This window comes from Austrofundulus limnaeus, unplaced genomic scaffold (genome assembly GCF_001266775.1).
Source record: "Austrofundulus limnaeus strain Quisiro unplaced genomic scaffold, Austrofundulus_limnaeus-1.0 Scaffold264, whole genome shotgun sequence".
NCBI classification, from domain to species: domain Eukaryota; kingdom Metazoa; phylum Chordata; class Actinopteri; order Cyprinodontiformes; family Rivulidae; genus Austrofundulus; species Austrofundulus limnaeus.
This window is the reverse complement of record NW_013952666.1, coordinates 378887-391004: the sequence shown is the minus strand read 5'-3', so window position 1 is coordinate 391004 and position 12118 is coordinate 378887. Positions and strand designations below refer to the sequence as shown.

The 12118-nt window shown below is 37.7% G+C and overlaps 1 protein-coding gene across 1 annotated transcript in view; it reads right to left on the bottom strand.

Annotated features, from left to right (window-relative positions):
* Window positions 1–2844: 2844 nt before the first annotated feature.
* Window positions 2845–12118, bottom strand: part of LOC106526191 (carboxy-terminal domain RNA polymerase II polypeptide A small phosphatase 1) — a 35340-nt gene continuing 26066 nt past the window's right edge. The window contains exons 4-7 of the mRNA XM_014020713.1: window positions 9222–9278; window positions 8647–8739; window positions 5587–5772; window positions 2845–5503 (exon numbers count right to left, since the gene is read on the bottom strand). Coding sequence (XP_013876167.1) covers window positions 5375–5503; window positions 5587–5772; window positions 8647–8739; window positions 9222–9278 — 465 coding nt within the window. The 3' untranslated portion in view covers window positions 2845–5374. The remainder of the gene's footprint in view (window positions 5504–5586; window positions 5773–8646; window positions 8740–9221; window positions 9279–12118) is intronic.

Sequence of the window (12118 nt, the reverse complement as noted above, 5' to 3'; positions counted from 1 at the left end):
ATATTTAACTAGAGAATTTGCATTTCTGGTGAAAATGCTGGTGTGAGTTCCTCTTGCTGATAACTCTAGCTGAAGAACAGCTAAGAAACAAAATGATGATGTAACTGATGTGACTGATGACGTCACTGATGACATCATCAGAAAATTGTGAAAATTGAAATTGCTAAAAATTTATAAAGATTTAAGATACCAAAAATCACAGCCGAGGTTTCGTTTCTTGCATTAAGACAGCATTTATTGAAATTACACTTCAAATATTTGGAAATGATAAATACAAAATTNTTATGCAAGTTTTGCTTTACAAAAAAGCAAAAGGCAATGGTAGTTGGTACTCCCATGTATGGGACGGGGTTCAAATCCCTGTGTTGCCTTGCTATTTGTGCTGACAATGAAGGTAAAACTAATTCAAAAATAAAGTTTTGAACTTAAGAAACTGATTACACACTTTATTTAAAAGCTACAACTATATTTACATGCAGCCTAAATTTAGACTCTTATAATGTAGTATACAAGAGTAACAACTTTGACATATAATGGAATAGATACCAATTTCTTTATTGAGTATGACAGATCTGCAAGGTCGATTTACTGATTTTAAATCTTGGCTAGTGAAGCTAATATCACCGGTAATACCAAAGCACAAATTTTCCAAAATACATACAAAATGAATTATAAATCAGTCATTTCTTGACCTTTAAAGATAAAATTTGCTAAAGCAGTTGCCTAAACCTCAAACAGATGCTAAATACATCTTAAGGACATGCAACTTTTAAAAAAGGAAATACAGCTGTGAAATCATCACGGCGTATTGTGAACTTGGTTCATGATCACAGTAAAGGCTGGAATAAAATGGTGTTTTTTTATTGAAGCTGTCAAAATAGCTTGTATATGTACAAGCTTAAATAATGTCCATTAACATGAAGTTGCTAGCCAAGATCTGTCAAACTGCTCGAAACTCAGGGTAGGAGCTGTAAGTGTAGGGCACATCAATAATTGCTCCACGTGTGTGCTATAGGTCTTCTACCAAAACCTGTTTCAGCATTAAAAGTTACCTTAATTCCCTCTGTGCAGAAAACAAAGACCCTGTGCAAAATCACAAGGATTTTTCCAGCTTGCGCTGATTTGCATTCTTAATGTATCTCTGCAAGTAATTCAGTGTTGTTTGCTCCTTCATTGACAGGGGCAGATCTGTTTGCAGCATGTCAACAACTTTTTTGTTTGTTGCTTTTTTGGACTCATATAAATGCAGGATATTGGTTGTGTTTGGCAGATTTAATGTCACATCTTTTAGAGTTTTGGAAAAGCAGTCTGTTATATACTTTGGTTCTTGTAATATGGCTTTATGAGCCATGAGTTTGATTGCTGGTTTTACATTTTCCTGAGATGGAATGCTGTGAGCACCCACCCGTGAAAACAAATCCAACAGATTTTCTTTGTCATCCTCGTCCAGTACACCATCGAGGGCCTTTTCAATGGTAATTCGCTCGCTGTCAGACAAATACCTTGTAAATGATGACATCAACACTTCCTCTTCAACTGAGTGAAGGCCAAGTKGAGAGGCAACAATGAATGCCTTGGACAACCTGACTGGAATCACTCCATGGTCAATCAGTCCTTTTGCCCATATTCTTCCAGTGCATGCCACCGATCTTCTGAAAAGTCTGGTCTTAGTTTTGGAACGCTCCCCTCCTCCATACCCGTAAGCTTCCTCATGCTGCTGAAATGATCTGCTCACAGACTAGACGCCAACTGTTAAATTAACAAGATGGACTTAAGAGCGAGAAACCGTCCATATCTTGTTTTCATCTCCACACAGTTAACAAAACAAGTTTTTCAGACTCCGATCTGGGTAAAGATAAAATATAAATATGGTTGTTTCACTATGTGCGCGCATGTGTGTGTGTACAGGTTTTTGCACCATGATTAGGGCTGTGTATTGGCAAGAATTTGGCGATACGATACATATGACAGAGTGGTCACGATACGATATATCCCGATATATTGCGATACTATAAGCAAGGCGATATATTGTGATTTTTTTGTCCGAAAATTCTATTAAATAAAAACCTCTTACAGGGGGAACAAATGCAAAACCAAAATTCATTGTCTCAGAAAATTCTAATATTACACAGACATACTTTTGATACATTTAGCTGTGTTCTGCTTTGTATGTGTTTTATTTTATTTGTTTCATATTTCTTATTTCATCCATGTTTTCAATTATTAGACTAAATTTTGCCAATAAACAGTTTGAAAATATATTTTTTGCAGCTTTTAGTTTTTAATATTAATTTACAAAATGGTCACCCAACACTTAACAATAGCCTCTACCTCAAGAGGTAGAGGAGCCAAATGGCTGGCTCACTGCTGCCAACTAGCCGTTCATTTTTATGTTGTCGTTCAGCCTCTGACCACTAGTTGGCAGCAGTGAGCCAGCCTGGCTCACTGCTGCCAACTAGTGGTCAGAGGCTGAACGACAACATAAAAATGAACAGCTGGCAGGAAAGTTAACATTTTAAACCTTAATAAAAAATCGATACAGGGCTTTAGAATATCGATACAGTATCGGGAAATGAAATATCACGATATTTCAGTGTAGATATTTTCTTACACCCCTAACCATGATGGGTACAATTATTGACCATTTCCCTAGTACACACAGCCTGGTGAGGTTAAGGTTTGGGTCAGGTGTGTAGCCTACCTGGGAGGTTACGACTTTATTTTTTCTCATTTATTTCTGCTGAACAATATTACTAGATTTTAGTGATGCCTGACGATGCAAATGTGCATTATCTTAAGTTAATGAAAACCAAATTTCAAAAGATGTGCACACAAAACTGCAGCTAGGACTGTCATTTAGCATTTATGGGGAGAAGAAAAATGGCATTATTACATACATACATACATCATTTGGTATGATAAAACAAAAGCCAGAAAAAATAGGTTACAGTTATAGAATCATGAATACAGTAAAATGAATATTCCATATATTAAAGAAATTTGTTTGCTTTATTACTGTGCAAAACAACATATACAAATCTATTAATGTGTAAGAAGTACAGTATCAGCAAATGGGGCCCACACAGTGACACAATACTAGTTATAAATGTAATCAGATGACAAAACAACATTCCTATAAATACTTTTCTTCTGCCAATAAATTTAAAACATCAAACCTAACCAAGACAGGTTGATGGCTTTACATGAAGCATGTTTTATTTGCTGGTGGTTTGGATCCTACCGACTAATATGAGCTCTTGCACAAAAACAGCAAGAATATCATTTCAGATTTTCAGATTGAAAATTATACTATAAATATTTTATAAGAGGCCCTTTCTTGGTAAAAAAAAAAAAAAAAAGGATAAAAAACATTATTATTTGACAATGAAAGACTAATTTGATTGACAAGAATTTGTTTTACCATATAGAAAAATAAGGCAACAGCTCTTAAGTGGGTGGATTCAATAGTCTTTGTCGAAAGCCTGCAGGCCAGGCTCATGGTCAAACCCACCCTCTTTCATTCATCAGTGTCAACACAAGACTTGTCGTATCGCAAATAAGAAAGATTTAAAAAAAAAAAAGGCTGTTAAGCCTCGTTGCTTTTATCTCACTACATTTTAACTTTATCGTGAGGAGAACTAAAAAAATTAAGATGCAATTGCAAAATAAAATAAAACCTAAAATGAGTCCAGCTTTGAACCATTTCACACATTTTTAATGTGTGTTATTTCCTACATTTCCCAGAATGCCTTTGGCCAAAAGGTGTGGAATCCTGCTAGTTTTCAGTGTCAGAAAGTCATTTGTTTTGATATTGAAAAAAAATTTAAACATAAAGTCTACACAATGTATCAAATACGTATCAATATGTCAATTCAGTGAACACTGATATTGCAAATTTTTTTTTAATAAATCGCAAACTGCATGAGAAATATATCTGACTTAAAATCCAACTGCAGAAGGTGAAGGTGTCGCAATATTCAAATATCAATATTTACCCATTTTATTTCAGATCTTTTAAATGTCACTGCAGCTGCGCTAAAAATGACATCGTTTCTGTAAAAAAAATGAAAAAATAAGATTCTCAAAAAAATACAGAAGTACAGCAAAACGTATCAAAGAGCTGTTTGTCAATAATGTTTGCAGGCGAATTTTACTCTTAAATCTGGACTGAACGGAGCCGTAATTTACTCGAGGATAACAATTTGAACAAAACCTGTTTCCAACCTATGAGTACCGCTTAGGGAGGAAAAATAATAATAAATGGAAAAAGCCAAAGAGCTTTCCATCTATCGCTGAAACGCGAATCTCTCAAACGCAGTAAAAGATTCAAGATTTGTGCGTAGCTAAGAAAGCGAGGAACAAATCCCACACTTGTGATGCTACCAGCTTTTAAAGCACCATTAACAGTGACTGATTCCTTTTGTTTGTTTGTTTGTTTCTGTCTTTTATTTTGGAAGACAGTCATGGTCCTCTAAACTCTGGTGTCAGCTGAACATTTGTTGATAGGAAAGTGCAAATATGTTGCATTCTAGCTTTAAATTGCCCCTAAAAACCAAGATCTAAAAGCTACTTTTTCATGGGTTATTATGAGCAAATTAGTGTCAGGGTTTGGGGAAGGCTTGGCCTCTCTAACCCAATCCTGGTGGATCGAGGGCAAAGAAAATACACGAAATATGTAATTATGTTGTCTTGCAAAAGGGTCTTTGCACTATAGACTACACATCGAACATGTAAAGTGCTCTCCAATTATTTCCAAATTTTTCATAACTCTAGATTACAGCCCTAGCTGTAATTTATGTATTCTTAAGAATTACTTTTCAATAACACTGTTGTGATTTAAAAAAACAAAAACTCTGAAATGACATTTAAGGATCAAGTGCTTCTGAATCCAGACAAATAGTGTGCCACCTGACAAAACAAGGGCATAATTAAGTGGACAAAAAAACTAATTTAAAAGTCAAAGAATCCGCAGCACAGAGATGTCGTTTCAAAGACTCATCGAGCGTGTTTCGCACGTAAACCTTTTCCAAAATCTGTTTCCAGGACCGGAACATAAAGAAATCCACTTCCCGAGCTGTGTCCATAGGTGAGGGTCCATGGCTACTGACCTCCGCAAAAAATGTCTTCGAAACATTCATCCTTTCATCCATTCACTCGTATGAGTTTGACCATGAGGTCAAAGTCACTGAGGACGCCCGAATAAAGGGTTGATTTGATGCTGAGAGGGTGAGGGCTCTGGCCCCTGTGAAGCAGTGAGAGCTGGAACTGGAAGCCTCACTGGTGTGTGTGCTTTTTTTTCCCATTTTGTCGTCTTTTATTGCTGAACGCCGATTTGCTTGGAGCTGAGGTGATGGGGGGAGGGGGTCGAGTGGCGTTAGCTCGCGGGCCCGTGTTGCTTGAGGACTGTGTAGACGTTATCCACTTTGCTCAGCCTCTCGAAGAACGGTATGAGGTCCAGCAGCTCCGTGTCAGACATGTCGTCAAACCATGAGGCCACAGGCACCTTAAAGGAAAAAAAAAAAGAAAGGAAAAGTCAGCGACCACACCAACAGTAACAGTCCTTTCTTTTTGATCGCCAACACTCACTGCGTTGTCGGGGTGGAAGATGTAGGAAGCAGGCGAATTGTCCACAATGATGACTTTGTTGAGATCGCGACCAAGGCGACTCAGGTCCTTGACATAATTGCCTCGGTGGAAGACGCAAGACTCCCTGAAGAGGCGGCAGCGAAACGCTCCCCACTTGTCCAGAAGATCAGAGACAGGGTCTGCGTACTGACACAAAGAAAAAACAAACTTAACACAAGGATTAGGAATTCTTTTGTATTACGACACACCTGACAAAACAACAAAACAAGCCAAAAGTGCAGATGTTCACCAGTAACACAGTAGAACAGCTGAAGTTCTAACGCCTCATTTCAGTCATCAATAGGATTGGGTACCGAAACTCGGTTCCAGTATGGCACCGGGGCGAAGATCAACGGTAGTACACAGACCGAAACACAACTCTCTTTTCGGTGCTTTATTTCAGTGCCTCAAAGAAAGCTGTTAAATTGTGCCCCCTGGTGTTCACTGTTAACAGTGACAGCCTCAGCACACAATCTCCACAGAGTGCCAACAACAATAGTGGTGAGTTATGAACTTTTAATGTGTTTTAACTGTTTAATTTAGCTGTTTCTGTCCGCTGTGTCGGACTATGTGTGGTAGAGAGAACAGCTGTGTGTTAAGTTTCACTTCGAACGGGAGCGCAGCGAACGTCATGTTTTTTACTTTCAGTTTCAAACCGCACTGTAATTAGCGTGTCCAAGTTGTTTTTCTTTTTAAAAATGCTGGAACTGCTCACAGGAGGTATAGAAGAACACCTGTATTGCTCTCCCAGCTGGATTAAAATAAAAAGCTCTCGGTCCTTTCTCGCAGTTACGTTAGAGCTGCCGCCGTGCAGCAGGCAGACGCTGCTCAGATCACGTTTGTTCTGACCGCAGTATGAAAGTCGTGATGCAGGTTTTCTTCAGTGTACATTTCAAACTGTGCTCTAAACTTAACTTCAGCTGGTTTAAATACATTTTTTGCCCGGTGTAAAAAAACGGGTGCAGACTGAGGCAGACTATGAGCGCTGCGTTTGTGTGTGAAGTCCTCACAAAGATAGCAAGATGTATGTGGGTGTCTCCTTTTTCTCTGAGTTGCTCTGACAGTTTTATTCAGGCCTGTTGCTGTTTTTGCATCAAAAATGCTAGGATATTAAAACAGTCATTTTATTTTATGTAAAAAATATATATTAATCTGATTAATATACAAATAAAAACTGAATATTTAGCACTAGATAAAATAAATCATGAATTTATTTATTTATTTATGTTTTCTAGTTTTAAGTTAACATGTTGGTCAGTTTCAAGTTTGAGTTTGCCTCAGAAATAATCATTGCTTCATAAACCTCTGTGTGACTGTGTGTGTTTTATTTATTTATTTTTAAAGTACCCATTTAAATACCGTTTAGGAACCGGTACTGTTTTGAAAGTATTGATTTAGCACCGGTATCGAAATAAAACCTTTCAATACCCAACCCTAGTCATCAAGCACGGTGGTAAAGGGATGATTTGGTCTCGTTTAGCAGCCATAGGAGCAAACGGTTTCATCTGACAGGACAATGACAGAAAACAGAAGAGTGGTTTGGTGTGGTGAATGGGGATGGGGAAAGAGCCCATGTGAGTGGGGGCCTCATATGGGGACCATACCTCTCCCCAAAAAGACACTGAGCTTTAATCAAACCTTCAATACACAAAGTTAGAAACTGTGTTTTGAGCTTCTAGGGATCCCCAAGAGTTCTTTTCCTTTGACCATTCAGAGCCAAGCAGTGGCCTAAGTAGTGCAAAGAAGTCTCTAATTCAATGCCACATGCATCACACGGACCACTGTCATTGAGTCCATCATCATTTTGTGGTGGTTGAGCAGGTTGTGCCCAGTTAGGAATCCAACCAGTGTAGGTAAAGTTGTCCTTGTCAGGGTGATGAGCTTTCCTAAACATAGGATTTGGGCAATTTATCAGTTCCCATGCCTGTTTACAGTCTGTCAGCTCCCTCCAGTGGATTGAGTGTTGACGCCTAATCCAGGCCTGTAGGGCAGTCCTAAAGACTGAGGTACCTACAACAGGCTCTGGTCCTTTGAAATGGGCCTGACTGCTCATTTCAGTTACATAACGTAACTTTACTACAAAATGAGTGAAAAACAAAAGAATTGAGGATTTCATTAGACTAATTATTCACATTTTTGTGATGTTTTAAGCTTCAAAATAAAATCAAGTTGGCAGCCATATTGGACACCATCTTGAATTTCTCAAAAAGCCCCAATGTAGATTCTTAGGGACTTTTACTGTTATTTTGGACAGATTTCTGAACATATCATGAAAGTTTGAGCTTGACCAAAATACTCCAGGACTATACAAACGATTACTTCATGTGACTGGTTACAGAACAAGGTTCTTCCCACTGTTTCAGTATTTACATTACATTTACATTTTTTTGGCTAAATAAATGACTAATACATTGTGTTGTTTGAGAGTTTTTATATCTTTAACTTCCACATCATGTCATCAGTTATCATGATGTTTTCTTTTTTTTAACCAGGCAAATCCCACAGAGCTCACAAATCTCTTTTGCAAGAAAAGCCTGGGCCTGAGGACAACTTAATGTTTTTGGTCTGTGGGAGGAAAGCAGTGTACCCAGAGAAAACCCACACATGCATGAGGAGAACATGCAAACTCCACACAGAAAAACCTCAGGGCCTACAGGCTACTTTCCTGAAGACAAACCTTTTCACTGATCTTAAAGAGTTTTTTTCACTGCCTGCAATCTAAACTTAAAGAAAAAAAAGGTTGCAAAGCACAGTCTATAGCCTGACACAGAAAAACATTACTACTTCCTTGTAATACTTAAAGTTACGAAACAGAGTCACGTTTACAAGCGCGTTGCATCGTCTTTTATCAGTTAGAAATATTTCCTGCTCCTGCTTGACATAACTTCAGATGTTTAGCAGTCTTCCATGGCCAAAACAGTAAAAACAATCTGGACTGTGTGCAACGACTCTTTCCATCACAATGTAAAGTCACCATTTGTTGTGGACTTATCTTCTCTGTGCTCATTAGCTTCCCATTACCTTAGCTAAACTGGCAGTAAACAGGACACACTCGAACAGCTCTCCCATCCTCTTCAGGAACTCGTCGACATGTGGCCGCTTCAGGACATACACCTGGAACACACAGGAATCTTTAAACCCAGTTCATTCACCTGCTTTTCCTAAACTCAACATGTTTCTGCAGGTCGTACGCACCTCGGGAAATATTTTTTGTTAGCATAAACAGTGCCAAGGTACTATTTAATTCATGCATGCGTTTAGGCACGCTAAACGGACGACGCATTTCAAGAATTGTGGCATAAATTACAAAACTAAAAACATTTGTCTCATTGTGATTTATTTTTCTCCCCTTTCTTCTTCTTGATGTGTTGGCGTTTGAGGGCAGCGTTCCTGAACCAAGTCATCCGGAACAGGCTGTGCTTGTCTGAAAAAACCTATCCTGGATTACTTGAATCAGGCCCAGACCCAAAGGTATGTCATCTGACTCCGAGCCTTCATCCTCAGAGATCTTCAGATTCAGACAGCACCAGTGATTTTATACGAACATCAGAAACTGTCACTATAATGACGAGGAAAACACATGACAGTAGCATTACCTGATGTACTGTTCCATCGATTTCCACAGGAATGATGAAATCTGCATTGTTCACAGGCTGGTTTAAAAAAGAAAGGACAGCACATATAAACATCATTTTATGGGTGTTTCCAAAAAAGATTGCCCACCAGCATACATAAAATAAAAACAATTAAAAAGTTTTGTGTTCATTGCCTCGTGCAATTCCTGTCAAAGTACAAAAGCATCTACTAAAATTAGCAACAGAGTAATTTCACGGTTAGAAATTGGCTTCACCAATCATCAGGTTACAAACCAAACCTGCCATCGTTTCCCTAAGAATGACCCAAAACGGAGTATGTTACATGGTAATTTTTTAGGGAAAAAACTATTTTCTTTTATTCATTCTTTTTTACAAGTAGCTTTATTGTATTTATTAAATTGTCACTGTCACCTGAATTGATTCCCACTAACCTGTGAAGCATTTTAGTCCACCTTGTTAATTATAAATGTGTTATAAATGTGTGGTGGAAATAAATTTGAAGTTGAACTGAACACCCTGGAGTCAGTTTAAGGCATGGGCTGGTATGAGGTTCTGACAGTAATATAACCTTGAACAAAAATGTTGTGCTAAAATATATTGGTTTAACACTGAATAAAATATTAATTTATAGTTATTTTAATGCACAGATATAATAGGTTGCAGATAATGGACATATTTATTTCAGGTGTGCATTCCACTAAATTAAAATAGTCAACTTGTGGAAAAAATACCATAAAAGTATATATTTCTGGTTGTGTGGACTGTACCCTTGAAGTGAACTACTAAAAATTATTAGGTTATTCTTCTACAAAAACTACTAGAAACATATATTTACCAGTGTTCCCCAGCAAAAACTAATGATAAAACTTGTTTGCCAGTATTTTTTAACAGTTTTTGAGCAGTTTATTTCAAATCTATGGTCCACAAACTAAGCTACTAAGTCAGAAACAAGTTGCTTCCAATAACCCAGTAAATGTGGTAAGGCTCAGATGTCCCAGCTTTTCACCTGCCTTGAACGCAGCATTCATTACAAGTGATTCTGCAGCAGCAAGAAAGTCTTAAAAGTCACATGCAAGGTGACCATGTGTGTGTAAATTTTCTGCATGCTCAAATTTTTGGTGACTAATTTATCTCCATAGAATGATGACTCAGAACAGGTAAGAGAGAAAGGAAAGAACAAGCAAAAATTATGTTTCTGGTATTTTATTAAAATGACATTTAAACCATAGGATTCAGGTGATGGTAGCATGCCTTGAAATCGGTTAACCTAGTCCAGATGTATGGCGAAGCTTCCAGTAGAGGGCCATCAGATACTTCTTACTTTCTTAATAGACACTTCATTAAAAGAAGTTGTGAATCATTAACGCTTTAACAAAAGGGTTTCTTTTCTTGAGGAATGAGAAAGACATATTTACTGTCAATCTTCTTCAAAGAGATTCAACTGAACGCCCTGGATTTTCTACGCTCCATCAGACTTCATGTACCCAGTCCTCTGCAGATATTTCATTCATAAACTCTCAAATTAAACAGGAAACGAGGCAAAAATGTTCCAAAGTCCTTGATAACCAAACTGGCTGTTTGGAATGTAATCAAAAGAGTTTTTTTGGGGGCAAAAGCCATCGAAATGGATTGTAGCAACTGCTACAAGTCTGCTATCCAGAGGGTGATGACCGCTGTTTCACAACACACTTCAATTCTTTTCATTGTTCGAAGAGAATCCCTCCTCCTGTTTCATAAACACCTGCCTTAAAATTCTTGGCCTGGCACAAGTTTGACAACTCTTCACATCAGTGAGGTATGCAAGAGGAGAAGCTATTTTTGAGACTCAACAGTAAAGAGTTTAAAGTGAAAGAGACATGTTTTTTATTTGTAACTTTTACTCCAGAACAAAATATTAAACCAAAGACTGGAACTACATTTGTACCCTTGACTTGACCTAGGATGACACAAACACACTTGACTCTTGCCCATGACAAGGAAAGGTCTGACCTTCCAAAGAACTATGTAAACTAGCTAACCCTGCCTCAGCTGGCTGCACGTTTCACTGTAAGAATTTATGAATTAAGTAGTTGCAGAAGTTCCTGAAGATAGGAACTCCAGAATGTTTATTCGGCTGTATCTCTTAAAAGAACATCAATGGCTCGTTGTCTTTCCTACCTATTTTACAGTATACTGTGGTACCTTGATTTATGAGTGTCTCAACTACAAAGATTTTTTTTGGGATAAAAGCAGTCTCGTAAACAATTTTTTGCTTTGAGTTGAGAGCTAAAACTCGAGTTACGGGCTAGCTTCAGACACAAAACATCTACCCAGCATCCCGTGTCTCACTAGTAAGTGGTTAGCTAGCCTTTTACAACCATGGGTTCGAAGAAAGTAAGTGCAAAAGATGTTAAAATTGTCAGATCCCCAAGGTAAATACTGTAAATTATGTACTTACTTAAAAAAAACAGGGTATTGAGGTACATTCTATTGTATTGTAAGAAATAAGTGTTTAATATCGGCTGAAATCAGATGAAAACACAAGTGTTAAATAAAATGATCTGTGATATGAAATAAATGTCATATAACACCAGAATTCTGGAGAGAGATGAATGAGGTTTATTTGCCACCGGACTGACAAACCAAACCACACTGAATGAAAGACAGGAAGTTCCCTTTTATATACAGTACACGATTCTTCAATGCCTGAGTTCGCCCTCTGCTGACCTACGGCTGAATCACAGGCATTCAGACAAAGACCGCAATCTAATGGTTTAAAAAACAGTTACATATGTGTTGTTATATAATTCGGACATGTAGCTACTCTATTTCAATTAACACATAATAGATCAAACATTATAAAAGTGTTATAAAAAGAAAACCCTAATACTCTGGTGTTTCTGATATCAGTACTAATC